The sequence below is a fragment of the Nilaparvata lugens genome, chromosome 14 (genome assembly GCF_014356525.2).
Source record: "Nilaparvata lugens isolate BPH chromosome 14, ASM1435652v1, whole genome shotgun sequence".
In the NCBI taxonomy this organism is placed as follows: Eukaryota; Metazoa; Arthropoda; class Insecta; order Hemiptera; family Delphacidae; genus Nilaparvata; species Nilaparvata lugens.
This window is the reverse complement of record NC_052517.1, coordinates 9,288,467-9,310,689: the sequence shown is the minus strand read 5'-3', so window position 1 is coordinate 9,310,689 and position 22,223 is coordinate 9,288,467. Positions and strand designations below refer to the sequence as shown.

At 34.3% G+C, this 22,223-nt stretch overlaps 1 protein-coding gene across 2 annotated transcripts in view; it reads right to left on the bottom strand.

Moving 5' to 3' along the window:
- Window positions 1–22,223, bottom strand: part of LOC111046352 (orcokinin peptides type A) — a 232,108-nt gene that overhangs the window by 3,071 nt on the left and 206,814 nt on the right. The window contains exon 3 of one of the 2 annotated variants that reach the window (XM_039440724.1): window positions 1,693–1,855. In XM_039440724.1, coding sequence (XP_039296658.1) covers window positions 1,693–1,855 — 163 coding nt within the window. Of the gene's footprint in view, window positions 1–1,692; window positions 1,856–12,966; window positions 13,972–22,223 lie in introns of those variants that run through there. The other variant, XM_039440723.1, reaches the window with a different exon arrangement.

The following is a 22,223-nucleotide window of genomic DNA, read 5'->3' as shown; positions in this document are numbered from 1 at the left end:
ATAAATCTAAGTACTATTTTGAAAGCTATTCAATCTAGACATGTTTTGACTATAATCAAGAATCATGAATGCTATAATCAAGTGATTTGAAAATGAATAAAATTTATCAAATAGTTTGAAGATGGGTACTCAGATATATATGTTTTTCAATATACAAAAGTAGCCCTTCAATTGTTCAATTCTCTAGAACTTCTCATGAATGTTCAAACTGTTTCAAACTTCTCAACTTTGAGCACTCATGAGAAGTTGAAAAACACCAAGTTGTCAAGGTGACAACTTATATGAATCTTATTGGAAATTTCCTTCCCTGTCAAAATATATCTTAAGAATTTGATTTTGAATCATAGTTATTCAGCTATTGACATTTTATGAAAAATTGATGAATTGCAAAAATCAAGGTTGAAAAAGGAAAATATTTCCAACTTTATCTGTTGTAAATCCCATGTAGAATTCTATGATCTTCAAATGTTACACCCTATTTAGGAAGCTCTGTATATAGCCTAATGTTCTGATCGACCTATTCAGATCAACACAATAAATAGCTGAAATTTCACATGTGACATTTTTGTGATGCATCAGAGAGTTATGTAGTTATGTAGAGAGTTATGTAGGCTACCTGAAGAAACTGTGATGAGATCCCTATTTTCCAGGAAATTTTATAGGTATGACCCACTTCAATTTCTCACTAGCAATTTTCCATTAGTTTTGATTCAATCCTCTTGGAAATTGTATTTTTATTGAACTGGCACTGTGCAAATGACACTTAGGGAGAATGAATCTGGATGGTCAAAATGAGTATAAAAATATTATTGATGAGTTCTGACTGGACTTCAAATCAGTCCAGCAAGTATGAATTTATCAACTCATAGGAATAATTTCTCAACTGTACAGGTCTAACTTCCACTATCATAAGACATATGAGAATCTAGATTGATAGTTTTGGACTTATGGTGAGGTCCAAATTCACTATTAGATTGACATTAGTGTTGCTATCCTTATCTATCATTTAACAAAGCAGATAGTGCTATTCTTTTCCAGCTCTGCAATGTAGCCAGATCATCGTTCAACAATGTGAAATATAATTAATTGACAAAATATTTAATATCAATTGTGAAAATTTCCCATTCAATCATTCATAAATGAATTCTCTTGACCAATAAAACAATATAACTGACTATTCAGAACAAGTATAAACAGTTGATATTATATTATCTATCCTCTATATTAGGCGATGGCAGGGCAGAGAATCAGCAAAACTGTTTTTCTGTCTTCCTCCACTGCCATTATAATGTGCACCCTACTACAGCATGTTGTTCTCTGTCAATTATGATTTTATGGTTTGTATTCAAACCATGTTTTGTATGGTTTATATTCATTTATTTAAGGCACAAAGCAGAAAACACTATAATCATTATTATTTTTTGTAATGATAATTATCATCATATATAATGATTATGAACATCGGAAAAAACTAGGCTGAGCCTGTACTACTTTTCCCCTAAATTTTTATGAAAAGCATATGTTGTTCAAAGTATTGACATACAAGATGTGGCTTTAGGCCTACTAAATTGTTTTATTTTTTTCATGAATATTGACACATATTCATAACATATTCATATTCATATTCATATTCATGAAACATAGTTCATAGTAGGGACGACATTTTCTAAAATCATCATATGATGTCTCTACCTCCTGCTATCACCCAAGAAGGCTCCAGACAACATGTCCCGCTTGTTCTGTCCCAGGACCATTCCAGAGAGTGAGTCAAGGTTGTGAGTATTGCGCTGTTGTCTGGCATACAGGGAAGCCTTGTTCCTCAGCATGCTCAGGTCTCTCAGGAGGTTTCCTCCACCTGCAATCAAGGTTCACAAATTTTATAGGATTGTTAAGAGTTCACAGGTTGTCTCACAAGAGGTGTGACAGCCATAGACCATAACTTTTGAAAGAATTGTTCAAAATATACAGAGTGTTTATAGATTGTTTGAAGTGTTGTTTTGGTTGGAGTGTTACACCATAGAAGGTGTCACAGCTGTAGGTCATAAACAGAACATGACATTTGCAACAGAATATAACAAGTGAAATATCCTCATATCAACCTTAGTTTTTGAGATATATAAATTTTTTCATATATTTTGAAAAACATCAATTACTTAGAAAACTATCAGTCATACTCATTCTCTATTTCTTCGCTATTTCTACTGAGCATGATGCCCACATGAGCTCTAGACTTGTGCATGGGTGATGAGGCAGATGATAATGAGAGATAAATGGACCTACAGTAGTATTAGGTGAGTTCTGAACCACTGTCAAAATCTTATTCTAAAGATGGTCTATAGTTGGGAAGGCAGAGAAATTTCCAATAATTTCTTCTTTATTTTAACTATTTTTGATGACACTTATCTCAAGTTTTTGAATGATAGTTATGAAAAACTAGTATCCATGTATGAAGAATGTGATAGATCAATAAAAATGGATTTGAAAATCCAAAAGATCTCCAAACATGAGTACTAGTTTTTAATAACTTTCAATCAAAAACTTGAGAGTAGTATCGTCAAAAATAGTTGAAAAAATGAACAAATTATATGAATCTCATTGAAAATTTCTCTACCTTCTCAATCATAGGCCAACCTTAGAATAAGATTTTGATGGTGGTTTGGAACCCAGCTAAAACTATAAGTCCATTCATCTCTCATTATCATTTGCCTCTACACCCATGCACGAGCCTAGAGCTAATGTGGGCATCACCCTCAGCAGAAACAGAAACAGTTGATATAGCACAGAAATAGAGAATAATAATCAACTAGAAGTTAGTCATGGAGAGTGGAATAGAAGAGTATAGTTTGTTCATTTGTTTAACATTATTTTGAACTTCCATGAACATTCAAAATGCATGAAATTTGGCTTTGAACTCAAGAAATATAGGCTACTTTTCCAATCCGAGCGGTCTTAAGAAGTTCAAAAACATCGAACAAAATTTAATAATTGAATAAATAGACTATTATTGGAAAAATATCTTCTTTTTACCAAACATATCTTCGAAATTAAAATTTTTATGTAAATTACTTCTTCCAACTTCCATGAAAAATTTTCAATGCTCATAAAAATATTTTATTTTCACTTTGCTGGTCACTTTCACTGATAATGATATGTTGGAATCCAGCTTGACATCTTAAACAACAGAACAACCTTTGGTATTGAAAAATAAAGTTCAATACCATATCCTGAGACTATATAACAAGAGAAACTGAACATCAACACATTTCAGGTAAGATTCCAGGTTTTTGGAAGCTCCACTAAATTCAGTAACAGTGAGATAGTGGTTTATTTGAAAAAGATTGTAGTACTTCAAGGAAGATACTACCATGTTATGATTCAATGTAAAGCCGGGTTCACACTGAACAAATGATCAACATACATTGTCCAACATACATGACTCCTTACAACCCTCAAGGTAATGGATAAGTAGAACAACACAACCTGGATAGTATGGAAGACAATCTGTTCAACTCTCCGGTCCAGAAACATGGACACATGTCATTGGGAGAAGGTAATCTCTGAATCATTTGGAATCATTCGCTCACTTCGGTGTACTTCTATCAACTGACTGAAGCACTGAGGTTTTTATTGTTTCACAACTTTTTTTTTGTACTGGAAGTGAATTTTGTTATTATGGCGATTCTGTTGCTTAAGCCGTCATTTTGTCACACCATTGAGTGGGAGGAGACTATCTAGCTGGGCCAATGGCAGGCGTTCATGCCCTTGACCAATAGCAGTACTCGCCTTCTAGTATAAATTCTGCTGCTCTTGTATTTAGTTTTAGTTTATCAGAGATTGACAATGGTGTAATAACCGAAACCAGTCTTTCCAAGTATCAATAAATCTGTGGTTTTTGACAAATTCTTAGTCTTTTCCATTCAATTTAACAACAAAAACTGGAAATGTATGGGAAACAGTAATTTTTTGTTCGACAAACAATGATTATCCAAAGTTTTAAAAAAGTTTTGTCCCTAGGCACCTCAGCAAACATGTTTGCCGAGTAATTGTTCAGTGTGGACCCAGCTTAACTTGAGAGTCACCTCTTGAGAAACTCTTCACTAAATTTGATATTCATAATAATTGTACTGTTGGATGCAAGAAGGGCTTCAAGTCACTCAAGCCCTTTTTGCGTAAAACGCTTAAACCAATTCCAGCTGGTTTTCTGTACATGCCTGCTAAATCTCGTTTCTGTATCTTTAAAACTGACTGAGTTATGAAAATTTTTGTGAAGCACTGTTGGTCAACCTATATCTTGTTGGCCTGATGCGTTTGTTTACAAGTTGAGTTGACTAGTTTCTGCAAAAGTTAGAAGTTTCCTTTTATAAGTTAATTTTCTATTCAATGAGTTACTATTCAATCAATAGGCTATTCATTGAATTATATAGTAATCAGAACAGTTATTGTATGACAATGATGATGATGATTTGGACATTCCAAGTGATGAAGAAATAATAATAGCACATATGCAAGATTAAGATTTTAAATTATTCCATGACTTTTCAAATATATGTATTTTCATTTCAGTTGACCATCTAATCAATTTTCCATCTTATAATCAATAGAAATTATTATAAAACACATTTTTTTATGTTCTCATTTTATTTTATGCAAGAAGGGCCTGAAAAGATCTTTTTTGAAATGATAATTACTCATTATTTTACAAGTAGAATTCTCAATACAAGAGAAATAATGAATGGAAAAATATTAAATTTCAATGCAATGGTTACTTAAGTGATACATCTTGACTGAGAATGAAAAATTATTCTGTTGGAAATGTTTCAGGGCATTTTTCTCAAAATCGTATTTTTGGATTCGGGCCCTTCTTGCATCCAACAGTACAATTGTGGAATAATAATAATTTCAATGTGGATTTGAGAAGTTCTTATGTAAAAGTGAGTAGATAAACTAGAAAGCAAAGGAAGATAATAAAATGTTGACTCACCATTACTGGAAAACCATGCAAAAACTCAAGGCACATGCTTAAGTGATCAAAAACACAGGAGAAATTGAAGAACTTATTTCCATCCATCACTATGTTGTATCTGGGTGTCCCTGTTTCAAATTGCTTGACATTTCATGCATTATTCGTGATTAACATGCATCATTATTGTAAAGTAATACTCTCAGATGTGAGCCATCCTATTTGCAGCGTATGTGCCAATTGCATAAAAACTGGTTAAATTTTAATCGTGATCAATTCACAAGAACCATACAGAGAAGCTTTCTTCCAGGAAAAAACTTCTCCTTATTGGTTTTTGTGGAATTAATCACAATAAAAATTCTACTGATATTTTCACAATCGGGTTTATGAATTGAAACAAAATTGAATATATTTGTATCAGGGTCCATTTTTCATCATCTGTGCAACTCATACCCCAGGTTGCTCAAAGATCTGTTAACTTTAAATCATTATAAAATGTCACGAGAACCAATCACAGGAGGCGTTTTTGTAAAGTGGTCTTCTTTGATTGGTTCTCATGGTTAATCACGGTTAAAATGCTTTTGTGCAACTAGACCATCGAGATAACACCAGTGGTTATATTTTCCGTTTTACACACTAACACCTGGTTGCACAAAAGTCTATAGAATATTTTAATCCCGATTAAAAATCACGAGAATCAATCCAAGAAGCCTTCTCATCATTAAACCTCACTCTGATTGGTACTCGTGAAATTTAGGGCCGGTTTCCGAGCTCGGGATTCAACTAAGTCGTAGACTTTAAACAGCTGGAGTCAGAAAATTGGTTTTCCAAAACGGGGCGTAGTCGCAGTCATTGTCATAGTCACGTTTGAATTAAATTTCGAAAAAACTGGAAAATTGAACACAAAATAAAACAAAGAGAAAATAGTGTTAACTTTCAGCTATTTTTAATAATGTCTAATTTTGGCAAGGAAAAACGTTTCCAATTATAGAAATGAGAGAATAAAAACTACGACTACTGTTATAAAAGCTTCGGCTACGCCCCGTTTTGGAAAGGCAGTTTTCTGAGTCCAGCTGTTTAAAGTCTAGGACTTAGCTGAATCCCGAGCTCGGTAACCGGCCCAAAGGGTCGATTTCGAAGTTCGAGATTTAGTTGAGTTCTAGACTTTGTACAGCTGAAGTCAGAAAATTAGCTTTCCGAGAAGGGGCGTAGTCGTAGTCCAAGTTTAAAAATTGAATTTCGAAAAACTAGAAGATTGAACACTAAATGAAATAAAAAGAGAATAGTGTAGACTTTCAGCTATTTTGAGTTATTTAGGAATGTTTTATCTCCTCAAGGAGAAACGTTTTCAATATTAGAGAAATGAGAAAATAATGATTATCACAAAAACTACGACTACGCCCTATTTTGGAAAGCCGATTTTCTGACTCCAGCTGTTTAAAGTCTAGAACTTGGCTGAATTCCGAGCTCGGAAACCAGCCCTTCATCTCAATTTGGATATAACAGGCTTTTGTGCAACCTGGTCTCACTGCTCACTGTCAAGGGTAGATGAATTTAGGCTGTGACCTAGTAATAGTATATAATTATCACCTTGCTCCTGCTATATAAGAAGAAAATTCAAATCACTCTACATGACTAATTTCAGTTCAAACTGAACTGGAACACTCACTGATTTGAACTCAGATTGTATCAGAACAAAATATTGAAATCAAAAGTTTCTTCGAACCACTATAGTGAGGTTCACGTTATAATGACAGTGGAGAAAGATAGGAGAAAAACGATCCCGATCCTCTGTCCTGTCAATGCCTTCTACAGACGGTAGCTGATAAGGGTCTATTGATGTGATAATAACGGTTCATTCTCGTTTGAAATAATCAATTATATTTTATTAAGCAAGAAATTATATTTGTCAATAATTTCATTATTAGGATTGGATATTTTGTTAACTAATTGATTATTCTACATTGTTTGAAGACGATCTGGCAACAGAGCAAAGCGAGAAAGAGATAGCGCTATCAGTTTTGTTGAATGATAGACAAGGATGGCAATACCCTTGCTAATCAAACGCTGTCATTATAACGTGGACCTCACTATAGTTATTCAGATTCTGTTTCAACTCTCACTCTGCAAGCATCTTCAGAAAGTGTGATTCAAGTTGTGAAATCCATGCAGGAATCTATTGATCAATCAATAAATCATTAAACACTAGAATTAGGAAATAGGAAAACCAATAATCAACTTTTCCAACATAATCAGATTATCATTGAAATTGGAATAATATTGTACAGGAAACTTTGGCACAAACTCATTCATTACAAAATTCAAACATGCTAAACGTGCAGGATTTTCAAGACATAGATTTCAACAGAAGAATAATTTTCCATTGAAAGTCTGAATAACTGTGCGATAATTATTGACAATATTGGAAGCAGAAATCATATTTGCAAAAATATTGAAATATTGTCAGAGGATTATGAGAATCAAATTGTTTTCCAAGCTCTTTGATGATATTGGGAGATATAGGAAGTCAATCTCACAAAAGCCCGGTTGCATAAAAGCCGGTTAAATTTAACCGTGATTAATTCCACGAAAACCAATAACTCAGAGAAGGCTTTTTTGAAAAGACAGTCGATTGGTTGTCATGGAATTAATCACGATCAAAATTCACGAAAACCGTGATTAATTCCACGAAAACCAATCGAAAAAGGCTTTTTTGGAAAGACTGATTCTCTGATTGGTTGTCCTATATTTAATCAAGATTAAAATTCAACTGGGTTTTGTGCAACTGGCACTTAATGTTGTGCTATTTTTTTGTATGTCAATCTTATATAATGAATTCTATGATATCAAACTTGCTGCATACTCCATTCTGCTTCAATTCTGTCATATTTCTGCCAATGCAAATAATCCCCTCATAATAGTATCTATTCTATTCATTCCTATTATCCTCATGGGAGGGAGATCTATTTGGATTCTCTGCTTCACCATAATATTTAATGTCACTTCCCATATAGGCTGAACTTCATATTATACTATAATTGGATGTTTTGTAGTTGAAGAGACTCGAAATCTTAAAACCACTTAATTTCAATGAAAATAAGGAGCATGCTTACATTTTCACAGGAGCATGCTTATTGTATCATTGAATATTTATATATATTATATTTTTGAGAATATATTTTTGAGTATCGATCGAGCAGTCGTAGCGAGTAGACGTAGTTTTTGTTTTAGCGAGAATAGTTGAAATAGTGTATGCAATAGTTAAAGTGCTGAGTTCAGTGTTTTAATTGTTGTGCGCGAGTTCAGTGCCCTGCGCCGAAAAATCAGTTCAGTGCTGAATTATCATATAGTCCGGCTAAGGAATGTAAAGAATGTGAGGAATGTCGACTCCCAAAAGATTGCCAACTTTCCTCGTGCCAGAGTTCGAGGAGGAGGAGGAGGAAACCGATGACGACACGATGAGTCAACTTACACCGGCTAAGAGCGTTGATTCAGCGTCAATGACTGTCAACATCAACGTCAACAGTTCCCCGGAATCGTTTCTAAAAACGAACCAACTGAAAACTGCAACAGAGCAGTTTTTGTACAATGCATGGAAAGAAGTCACTTGTCAACAGAGTGAAGAGAGAGAAAGAATGAATAAGCTGGAAAAGGAGTTGGAGAGTGCACGGTTGGAAATCAATCAGCTGAGAGAGATGTTTTCTTCAGCATCTTCAACAACACAGAAGATTCAATCATCAGCTTCAAATACAATGCAACCAGCATCGTCTATAAGTAGCAATAAAAGTTATTCACCACCGAATTGGGAGGAAGAAGAGAAAATGGTGGCATCAGAGACTGCATGGATTCTCCCTAAACAAAAGAAGAGAAAAATCCGTGACTCACCAGAAAAAATAAGGCCTGCAACTGAGTCTACAAGTATGAAACCGACAGAAAAGAAAAACAAGCCTCCACCAGTCATATTAAGCAATGTTCAAGAGTATTCGAAGATTAAAGAGGCATTGAAATCGAAAAATCTCAATTTCAGTGCCAACATGATGAACAACAACCAGCTAAAATTGAATGTTGAAACTGAACAAGAATACAGAGATTTAACTAAGATGTTAAATGAAGCTAAATATGAATGGCACACGTACGAAAACAAACAAACTCGTCCAATTCGTGTCATGGCTAAAGAGCTTCATCCATCATGCGATCCAGAGGATATAAAGAACGATCTTCTAAGCAGAGGCTTTCAAATAATCAGTGCTGTCAACAAAATGAAAAAAGTGAAGAAGGATGGAAAAGAACACATTATCAGACTCCCAATGTTCATGTTAACATTCAAGAATACTGAAGATACAAAAAAAATATATGAAATTAAACATATTTGCTATATGAAAGTGAAAATTGAATCAATTAGAAGCAATAAAATGATTCCGCAGTGTAAACGTTGTCAGCGGTTTGGTCATACTCAGGCATACTGTCAACATGAACCTGTGTGTGTGAAGTGTGCTGGAAAACACTGGACCATTTCATGTACCAAGGCTAAAGAAACCCCAGCCAAATGTTTCAATTGTGCTGAGGCTCACCCAGCTAACTACAGAGGCTGTCTTATCGCTAAAGAACTTCAGAGAAGAAGAACTGAAAAAGACAACATAGATAGAAGAAGTAGCGGAGTACAACATACAACCCAACAGAGGAAATTCACTTCTAGAAAGTACACTGGAGAAATATCCTATTCTCAAGTAACAAAACCCACTCCAAGCCTACAACAGGAGAGTCAACCAAAGCAGCAACAACAGCAACAACAACCAGTTGATGTTAATAAGGTTTTGCAGGAAATTTTGAACAGTTTAAACATTCTTTCTGGACGACTTGACAGCTTGGAAGGGAAGAGTAAGAGTATCGAGAAGAAAACTAAAAAATGAATATTACAAGCCAACAAGATATTAGGATTGCCACCTGGAATGCCAATGGAATAAATAATATCAATAATAATAGAAAACAAGAAATAGAAATATTTCTAAAGACCCGAAATATAGATGTGTGCCTTATCTCTGAAACCCATTCAACTGAGCAGACTCACTTCAAAATCAATGGATATAATGTTTACGAAACTATTCATCCTCAAAATCAAGCAAGAGGTGGAAGTGCTGTAATAGTGAAGGAGAGTATTAAACACTATGAAGACTCCAGTATTCAAAGTAATGAAATACAGCTAACTGTAGTTGGACTAGAGTCTATCAACCAGAAAATACTTGTTGGAGCTGCATATTTCCCACCACGTTACAATTTAAAGAAAAATGATTATACCAGTATTCTTCATCAGCTTGGAGATAGATTCATTGTGGGTGGAGATTTTAATGCCAAGCATAAGGATTGGGGTTCAAGACTCACAACTACCAAAGGAAAAGAACTCAGAGAGGCTATCCAGGAGCTGGGCTGCGAATTCCATTCAACAGGGACACCTACTTATTGGCCAACAGATTTGAATAAAACTCCAGATCTTCTAGATTTCTTCATAACAAGAGAATATCCAGTAATTTTATTGACATTGAAGAGAGCTTTGACCTGGATTCTGATCATTCAGCTGTAATTCTCACACTCAGTGAACGAATAATAAAGAAAGAAGACAGACCAATGTTAGTCAACAGAACAACAGACTGGGAAGCTTTCAAAGTGGATTTGGAGAATGAAATCAACTTGAATATTCCACTTAGAACAGCTGAGCAGTTAGATGAAGCCGCAGAAAATTTCATGTGGCAAATCCAGAAATCAGCCTGGAAAAACACTAGACAATACACCAGGAAAACAAAAGGATGCAATTACCCACTGGAGATTCGACAACTTGTTTTAGAGAAACGAAGGGCAAGAAGAAGATGGCAGCAAACTCGTGATCCTGCTGACAAAAATATATTGAATAACAAAACACAACAATTGAGAAGAGAGATAAGGAAACTAACTGAGGAGTCCATTAATAACTACCTTCAAAATTTGACAGCTGATGCCAGTACAGATTATTCATTATGGAAAGCAACAAAAAGAATTAAGCGACCAATATCACAATCCCCTCCAATCAGAAAACCAGATGGTACTTGGGCAAGAAATAACAGAGAAAAGGCAGATATATTTGCTAATCATCTAGAAGAAATCTTTCAGCCAAACAACATTCAATCTGAAATTGATAGAAGATATAATAGATGATTTAGATACAGAGATTGATCTAGTTTCTATAAATGAGGTTCAAGAAGAAATAAAAAATAATCTGAATTCCAAAAAAGCACCTGGGTTTGATCTGATTACAGGTGAAATCTTGAAGAAACTTCCAAGGAAAGGTATTGTCATGCTAACATATTTATTCAATGCATCACTCCGATTACAGCATTTTCCTTCAATTTGGAAGGTGGCAGAAGTCATTATGCTGCAAAAGCCTGGGAAATGTCCTCAAGAAGCAAAATCGTACCGCCCAATATCTCTTCTACCTGTAATTTCAAAGCTTTTTGAGAAATTGCTAATGAAGAGATTGGCTCCCATCATAAGTAGCAGGAATCTGATACCAGCCCATCAATTTGGTTTCAGGCAGAAGCACTCAACCCTGGACCAAGTACATAGAATCACTAATGTAATAGAGAATTCATTAGAGAAAAAATGTATATGCTCAGCAATCTTCCTTGATGTGGCACAGGCATTTGACAAAGTGTGGCATGAAGGACTGATCAATAAACTTCATAAAATTCTTCCCACTCCACTTGTAAAACTTTTAAAATCATACATCACTAACAGATTGTTCAGAGTAAAACAAGGTGATGACGTCTCTGAATTAAAGGAAATAAGGGCTGGAGTTCCACAAGGTAGTGTTCTTGGACCAGTTCTTTATGTGCTGTACACAAGCGATCTTCCTGAATTGGATGCAGTGACAATTGCTACTTTTGCTGATGATACTGCAATACTGGCAGAAGGGGAAACAGTACAAGAAGCAGCCACAAAACTACAGAATGCTAGCAACAAATTCAGTGACTGGACAAAGAAATGGAGAATCCGATTGAATGAGATGAAGTCCATTCATATCAACTTCACAAACAAAAATATCAATGATCCGATTCGTATAAATCTAAATGGGAATGTAGTACCACACAGCAACACAGCAAAATACCTTGGAATGACTCTTGACGCCAAGTTGAAATGGAAAGAGCATATCAAGATGAAAAGGAGTGAGCTGGGACTCAAATACAGTAAAATCTATTGGCTGTTGGGCAGACAATCACAACTCTCATTGGACAACAAAATATTGATTTATAAACAAATTCTAAAACCTGTCTGGACGTATGGAATTCAGCTTTGGGGCTGCTCTAGAACATCTAACATCAATCAGATTCAAACATTCCAAAACAAAGTACTGCGGAACATGGTGAATGCGCCCTGGTACATAAGGAACAGCGATTTGCACCGAGATCTACACATCCCCTATGTGACCAGTGAAATAAGACGATTGGCAGCCCATCATGAGTCACGTCTTCATCAACACGACAACACCGAAGTCATCCAACTCCTAGACAGCACTGAACTCACAAGGAGGTTGAAGAGAACAAAGCCCTTCGAGTTGGTGTAGTGCTAGTGAAGTGAAAAAAGTATAAATTAAATAAATGTGTAGCGAAAGAATTTAAAGTAGAAGAATTATAGATTAGAACTGTAGGCTTCACTGGAAGACTTTAGCAATAAAAATTAATATTTTAGGATAAGAAATAAGAGAACAAAATTGATTGATTTGATTAAAAAAACTTCTTTACAGTAGACTATCTCTTCTTATGGAATTACAAGTGACATTTCATCGTTGGAAATTCAAGTTTTTAACAAAAACTTGTCAATTCTTTGAGATGATGTTCTAGAAATTAAAGCCGTTCCCACGTTGTGAGAATTTCTCTCAAGCTTGATATAAATCTCCTATTGAGTACTATATTTTTTTTGTTATTGGGTCAAAAATGAAGGGTTGAAACAGATATTTGTCCATTTTTATGAATCTTTGAATGAGAAATGAATTATTATCATGAAAATAATAAAATTTATTATCCATAAATAAATGAATAAATGATTCCGAGGAAAGTCCACTCCAAGTTATCATTGTAATCGACTTCTCACATCCCTAGAATTTATCTTGAGTAAACTGCCCCTCCAATTGACGTTTTCTTGTGAATAAACTGAGGTCATTGTCAGAATTTGTCCATTTTGACAAAAAATATGAAGGATTTATTTTTCTTGAACTTTTGGTTCAAACTAAGTACTAAAGTTAGGAGAGTTTCTTTTCAATAGACTTCCTCCCCCTATCGAATCGATCTGTCGTTTCTCGGTCAAAAATCCGGAGAGGTCATCAAAATTCGTCAATTTTTTGGAGGGAAATTCGCTGAATTTTGGTTCCACTCCACTTCTAAAATCAGAATAGCTTCTTTTCAGTAGACTCCCTCCACCTATAGAGTCCATCTGACGTTTCTCATTCAAAATTATCTCTGGTACCTTTTGGGGCAGTATCAATTTTCTCAAAAACTCTTCTCCAAATTTAGGGTTCAACTCATTTTTATCATCTAGAGAGTCCCTTTTCAGGAGACTACCTCCTCCTATGGAATCAATCTGTCGTTTTTGTGTCGAAAATTCAAAGTTGTAGTCGAAATTTGTTGATTTCTGTGGGAGATTTTGCTCAAATTTGTGTTTCAACACATTTTTATCCCCAAAAATGCTCCTCTTAAGGAGGCTTCCCCCACCTATAGAGTCCATCTGCCTTTTTCCAGTCAAAGTTCCCAGTGAATCTTGGTCAACATTTAAAATGTCTTCCAGAATATTTGGGTCAATTTCTTGATGGTGCAGCTTCCCCAAAAATTCTCTGTCAAAAATTTGATAATTTTTGTGGGGATTCTCGACAAATTTTTGATTTGGGAACCTTTTTTTCAATAAACTCCCACCTCCTATAGAATCCAATTGTCTTTTCCTGAACATAGTTTGAGGGTACCCAAGAATTCGCCAAGTGTCCAATTGGTTCTCTGCAAAATTGAAATTGAAATTTATCTTGAAGTCATCGATTACAGGAAAGTATAATACAAGTTACGCAATAACAGAAACAAGCATAGTTGATAAAAACAATATAAAAACTTGTAGTACCCTTCATTTAAAACTTTGAAATATTCAACTACCAGTTTTGACCATAGGTAATTTTTAAGTTCATGGTCGAAACTTGTTGTTGAAATATTTTAAAGGTTTTAAAAAAAGGGTACTACAAGTTATTACATTGCTTTTATTTATTTGAACAAAAGTACCCCATATAAGTAAAGTTATTTTACAAGCATAGTTATGTATTTATCGAAACAAATAAAAGAATAGAAAAAACATAGGTATATAATTTCGTAGAGACGATTCAAATCATAATGTTTCATAGGTAGGAGAGAAGTTGAATTTTTTATAGTGAGATTCTTGTTGAAAAGTGAGTGGATTTTATAGGAAAGAATAGTTGTCACATATCCTTTTCCACCACCTTCTATCTATAGTTGATGGTTGTGTTCGAAGTCATCTCCGTATGAAATATCATATTATAATATTGATTACTGTGAAATAATTATTATTTCCCTATAACATCTCCTTTAAATTAATATAGAATTCAATTCCTCTATTTTGTTTTTTGTCAATATTTGCAGTAGCCGAAGTCCTTGGTTCTATTCATATAGCTTCCATTGGATATTTGAAATAATATCATCATACAGTATTTTCATTTTAGTTTAAGAATTTTTAGTTGAGTTCTGAATGTATTCCACTCCTGTTTGCAGACAAGATTTTCCTTAAGCAAACAGCATTGTATCACTACCTCCGTAAACAATGCCATAGTGCATTCGTTTGACGTAAGCACAGGTAGGGCTCCTACACTAATAAAAACACTAGCTGATATAGATCAGCTGAAATCAATCAATCTCTATTGGTGTAGGAGCCCTACCTGTGCTGACGTCACACGAATGCACTACGGCTTTGTTTACGGTGGTAGTGTTTGTATTCAATGATCAGCATTAGTGTAACGAAATTTGTTATGTAAGTGATATAATTGAATGAAACTTGATTTGATTTGATTTGATATTTTAGTAGTTTGTTAACTGCAATTTCTGATGAAAAATCTTTCATTCATAATATTAATTATTGTATATTCTTGTCAATTATGATTACCACTATCTGAAATATATTCATTAATCACATTTCAACTGGAAATCAGAAATTGAGAGATAAATATAACTCTTAATCTTTCTCTGCAAAGTTTAGATAACTTCAAGAATGTCTTTACTAGGGTTATTCTATATTCTATTCATCAAGGAGAACATACTTTCCCATGATTCAGTTATGAGATTTCATAGCTGGAATATATTATGGTATTTCTGCAGTCTACAAACAATTCAGCAGCGTTCTAGAGTTGAGAAAGGATAGAACTACCTGTTTTGTCTAATGACAGACAAGGATAGCGAACCAATTTTGATTGGATACTGACTTAAGAACGTGTGTCTCATTATGGGTGGATCGATTAAAGTTCACTCCGATAGCAGGTTCGCACTAATCTCAAATTCATCTAACATCTTATTGTTGAGGAATAATCCCATATAGTATCTTCCTTTAAAATAACTTTATTAAAAATAACTAGCCTCAGATGTTCAATTCATTTTCAAGTTTTTTTAAAAATTATACAAAATAAGCTTTTTTTCAAAGATAATGGGATTATCTTTCAACTAACAAATGAAGTAGTAAAACTTCAACTGAGTTGTGGTCGATGTTGTAGAAACGTTCCATGATGAAATAAAAACACATAGATGTTGTCAGTTTTCTACACAGTGTAGAAAACTGACAACATCTATGTGTTTTTATTTCAAAATGAAGTAGTCACGATGAAATACGTTGAAAAATAACTTCTGGAGTTTAACATGTTAAGTGGATGTTTCATTTTTTCTTCAATATGTTGAAAGGCTATCATCCATCGTACTGTTGATTGCTTATCGAAGAAATATCATTAAAATAGAAATTATATCATTAAAGAAGAAATTATTATAACATTCATAGTTCAAACAGAAATGTTCACAGTAGATAATAAATTGAGATTAATTCCCAGAGGGATGCAAAAATTTCCCTCACAAAGACCCGATTGCACAAAAGCCGGTTAAATTTTAATCCTGATTAATTTCACGTTCTATCTAGAAATTGAATGAACCAAATCAGAAAAGACCATTTCAAAAAGATGGATCTACTGGAATTAATCAGGATTGGAATTAACCTGGCTTCTTTCTTTGTTAAACAAATAGAAATATCGTTCTTAAATTATCAAATATCCATGAATATCCCCTATTTTTCGAGAACTAAACTTCAATAGGCTCATATTCATATACCCTCTCAGATCTTCAAGAGACGATCATCTAAAATTCTATCATCCCACTTCACCAAACTAGAATTATTCTAGCAATTCCCTAACCTGAGTCAATAAACATCACATTAAGAAATTTCAAATTCTATTTATTTTCGTTCTCATTACGTATTGAAGAAACTTGAAGCGTAGCAAATCATCTTTGCTCCTGTTTCAGATGGAAGTAATTCCAAGCTGATGAAAAATTCAGAGCTCCAAATCACATCTCATGTTTGCTTTCACTTTATATTTTGATCTCTGTTTTAATGGTAATTTTTTGAGTTTATTCTACATGAAACGTTAGATGTACTCCCTTTCTCCTATCCCTGTTTCTCACGTTAATCCTTCAATTATAATTTTATTCCTCTTTGTCTCAAATAACATCTTTGCTCTTCATTGATAACAATTAATATTACTAGTAGTTCTGTGAACAGTAGACCTCACGCAGTATTCTCATCCACAAGTGCCTGATTGAAACTATAGACCTTATGGAAGTACAGCAATAGACTGGTTCCTCCACACATCTGTGTAATCACTTGTCAGCTGATTTATGATGAATAATATTCTTTAGTCTGATTTTTACTGTAATATTGGCGTATGAAGGAGGCTCCTTTTTCCTTTTATTTAATCCTTGAAATGCAAAATTTCCTAAAAAAACTTGTATATACGTCGGAACATATAAACATTTAAACATTCAAACATTCAAACATTCAAACATTCAAACATTCAAACATTCAAACATTCAAACATTCAAACATTCAAACATTCAAACATTCAAACATTCAACATTCAACATTCAAACATTCAAACATTCAAACATTCAAACATTCAAACATTCAACATTCAAATATTCAAACATTCAAACATTCAAACATTCAAATATCAAACATTCAAACATTCAAACATTCAAACATTCAACATTCAAACATTCAAACATTCAAACATTCAAACATTCAACATTCAAACATTCAAACATTCAAACATTCAACCATTCAAAACATTCAAACATTCAAACATTCAACATTCAACATTCAACATTCAACATTCAAACATTCAACATTCAAACATTCAAAATTCAAACATTCAAACATTCAAACATTCAAACATTCAAACATTCAAACATTCAAACATTCAAACATTCAAACATTCAACATTCAAACATTCAAACTTCAAACATTCAAACATTCAACATTCAAACATTCAACATTCAAACATTCAAACATTCAAACATTCAAACATTCAAACATCAAACATTCAAACATTCAAACATTCAAAATTCAACATTCAAACTTCAAACATTCAAACATTCAAACATTCAAACATTCAAACATTCAAACATTCAAACATTCAAACATTCAAACATTCAAACATTCACATTCAAACATTCAAACATTCAAACATTCAAACATTCAAACATTCAACATTCAAACATTCAAACATCAAACATTCAAACATTCAAACATTCAACATTCAAACATTCAAACATTCAAACATTCAAACATTCAACATTCAAACATTCAAACATTCAACATTCAAACATTCAAACATTCAAACATTCAAACATTCAAACATTCAAACATTCAAACATTCAAACATTCAAACATTCAAACATTCAAACATTCAAACATTCAAACATTCAAACATTCAAACATTCAAACATTCAAACATTCAAACATCAAACATTCAAACATTCAAAATTCAAACATTCAACATCAAACATTCAAACATTCAAACATTCAAACATTCAAACATTCAAACATTAAAACATTCAAACATTAAAACATTCAAACATTAAAACATTCAAACATTCAAACATTTAAACATTAAGAGAAATGCCAAACAGTCGACATGAATCTTAGACCTCACTTCGCTCGTTTAACTATTACTGTTTGATGACGATCAACTCCATCTCAAACATATTTCATTTTTGAAGATGATAATATAGAATTTCGGAGTGATTCATTCAAATTTTCATTGTGGACCTGAAATATTCTGATGGTTCATTATTTTGATAAGAATACAAAAAACGGTTAAGCAACAGTGTTGATTTGGAGAAGGACTGAGCTATCTGCTTTTTCATTTCATTTATTTATCGTCACATTACATCAATTTTTGAGTAACACTCATTTGACTGGTGACATGTCAATACTAGAACAAAATTATATTTAAAAGACTTAGTTCTAACTTCTTGGAAGTAAAATAAATAAATACACTCTATGATGTATCTCATCAAATTCACATGGAAATGAAAGTCACAAAAACATTGTTCAATGACAGACAAAGATAGCAACACCAATGTTAATCAGGTGCTGACTTTAGAACGTGAATCTTACTATTGAACTTCATCCTAGTCTATCACTAAGGATTTGAAGAGAGATAGAAAGCGATCAATAGATTGAATGTTGAAGTTGCCATTAGACGAACTTGACATTCCACGTCTGAAGTGGAAGAGTTGGTAGAGATGACCGGAGGAGGTGGAGAAGAAGAACAAGAAGAGGAAGAAGGAAGAGAAGAAGAATAGGAAGAAGAAGGAGAAAAAGGGAGAGAGGAAGCATCAGAAGGAGAGGGAGGAGTAGAAGAGAATGAGGAAGAACAAGAAAAAGAAGTAGAAGAATAAGTAGAAGTAGACGAAGTAGAAGAGGAAGAGAAATAAAGGGAAGAAGGAGAAATAGGGGAGAAAGAAGGAGGCGGAGGAGAAGAAAAAGGTAGAAAAAAAGCGGAGAGGAAAAATAATAGGAAGAAGAAAGTGGGAGAAGAAATTGACTCCTTTTGTGAAGTGGCGGATGGGTCACTATGAGACGAGAGTTGCCAACTTGAGAGTCAAGAGGAGGTCCTTAGAGTGTTGATGACGCGTCAACTGGAAAATGAGCTGTAGGTGGAGGAGGAATAGGAGGAGGAGATGGAGAAGGAGGAGGAAGAGGAAGAGTATAAGGAGGAGGATGAGGAGGTACATATGGATATTCTTCTTTAGAAAGAATTGATCAAATTTTGAACACGGATTCTTTGAACTTCTTCACAGGTAATGTTTGTTGAACAACAAAATTGACTCACTCCTTCGTAATTTTTCAGGATATGAAAATAACATTGAAAGTGCATTGGAGGAAAATGTGTTGTGATTTAGACAGCTGAAGAATTCATTGATGCCATCTCTACCGTTTTCCATTCATTCGTTCATAAACATCAGCTGAGGCATGTGGCAGCTAACACACAGGCACTGACACATGATTTCAGCTGATTAATCTCTATATATGAAAATGAATGTCTGTTTGTGTGTTTGTTTGTTTGTTTGTTAGTTTTGTTTGTCCCCCATGGACTTGAAAACTACTTGACAGAACGGCATGAAACTTGGGAATATGTTGTGTAAAAATTGGGGATGGTATCTGACCAGAAATTTTAATAGGGGGGGCTAATAATAATTATATATTAATCCATTTTACAGACCTATGTTTTCGAAATTGTCGGCCGAGCGGCTAATGTAGAACGGGAAGATCATCATGATTCAAGATCATGTTGTGATAATATGATTTAGCATCTGAAGTTACCAGCTGTAATGAACACATCACTCTGTGATAAAATTGTTCACTGGTATTGAAACGGTGGTTCCAAGCAGATAGGAAATCCGTATTGAGATGTAAATGAAAATATTGATTAGGGGTATTCACAATGTTGGAGTTATCTGGCTTAGTCGAGCTATTCGCTAGCTCCTGCTATTTGCTAAGTCTGTGTCAACTCAATGCTATAGTGGTACGTTAGAAAAAAATTAACAGATGAGATAGCAGATAGCGCAGGTTTGAGTCCGCTAACTCTAGCTAACTCTGTTAATACGGCAGCCACCTATATATACAAAAGCGAAATGGCACTCACTGACTGACTGACTCACTCACTCGCAGAACTAAAAATCTACCGGACCAAAAACGTTCAAATATGGTAGGTATATTCAGTTGGCCCTTTAGAGGCGCACTAAGAACGGATTTGAGAAAAAATGTCAAAGATACGCCCAAAATCTGTGTTTTCCAGCGTTTTTCAGCGTTTTCTCAGCTTTATCGAGAACAAATGAACAGAGAATGTTCAAATTTAGTAAAGAAGCTCAGCTAGGGTGTGATAATGTTGTGTTAGAAGGAATTTACAATAACGTCAAAGATACGCCCAAAATTAGCGTTTTTTGCTTTTTCTCAGATTTATCAAGAACACATGAACAGAAAATGTTCAAATTTAGTAAAGAAGCTCAGCTAGTGTGTAATAATTTTGTGTTAGAAGGAATTTGAAATAACGTTAAAGATACGCCCATAATTAGCGTTTTCTCAGTACTTTGACTTTCTGATGGAATGAAGCATGCTCAAATGATAAATGCAGGCGGGCGAAACGAGCCCGCTGATTCCATTTTTGGACGATCCAGTCGGGGCCCAGGGGGCGGAGCCCCCTGGCTAGACGGATATGGCGAGCGAAGCGAGCCTGACGGCTAGTATGTTTATAATCTTCTTTTTTCTTATCAACTTTAAGTTACACAAATTATCCGCTTGGATCACTACTGCAGTTAGCTAATAGCAGATGGTTTTAGATGGGGCGTTCACAATCCAGAGTTAGTAAAAATAGCACTTGAGCTGTATAAAACAACATTGTGAATATCCTTATTGTAAATAAATGAATTTTATGATTCACCAAATGAACTCAAGTGTGACATGAGATACATTGACTTTTTGGCGGTACGAAGTTCGCCGGGTAAGCTAGTATACAATATAATAATTTACAACTTCTACATCAACAAGCTAATACGGGTCTTTCTCTTGGAACTGTGTATAGAGATCATGTATCACATGACCACTTTCTCATTACAAGAAATGAATTTCTTCTTATATGAGGTTTAAAAATGTTGGGCAGCAGAGTGATTCTCAAACAGTTATTTTCCATTTCAAAAAGAATCCTCCATGAAACCTACTGTCAAATTATTCTTGTTATTTTCTTGTCAATTTTTTTGTATATTCAGCTGTTTTCATGATTTCAATCAACTCTGTATGATTAAAAGTTGCTTGTTTCAAAGATTACAATACAACACTTCTTGAGCCTGTTTTCCAACATAGGGGGTCACAAGTGGAAACTATAAGCACGGAATAAGCATAAGTGTTTCTTTCCTCTGTGCTATAAGTCAACTATCAGTCAGGCTCGCTTCGCTCGCCATATCCGTCTAGCAAGGGGGCTCCGCCCCCTGGACCCCCGACTGGATCGTCCAAGAATGAGATCAGCGGGCTCGCTTCGATCGCCTGCATTTTTCATTCGAGCATGCCTCATTCAATCAGAAAGTCGAAGCTGAGAAAACACAAAAAACGCTGGAAAAACGCAGATTCTGGGCGTATCTTTGGCGTTATTTCAAATTCCTTCTAACACAACATTATTACACCCTAGCTTAGCTTCTGCACGAAATTTGAACAATTTATGTTCATTTGTTCTCGATAAATCTGAGAAAAAGCAAAAAAACGCTGGAAAAACGCAGATTTTGGGCGTATCTTTGGAAATTTCTCCAAATCCGTTCTTATTGCGCCTGTAAAGGGCCAACTGAACATACCTACTAAATTTGAACTTTTTTGGTCCGGTAGATTTTTAGTTCTGCGAGTGAGTCAGTCAGTCAGTCAGTCAGTCAGTCAGTCAGTGAGTGCCATTTCGCTTTTATATATATATATATATATAATATATATATATATATATATATATATATATATATATATATAGATTATATATAGTCTATATATATATAGATTCCAAACTGAGGAGAAGATACTGTAGACGAGAAAAGAAGAGAGAGCATTTGAAAGTAGGGAAAATAGAGACTGGAAATGAAAAGAAGAAATTGAAGTACAAGAATTCTATGGAGAAGGG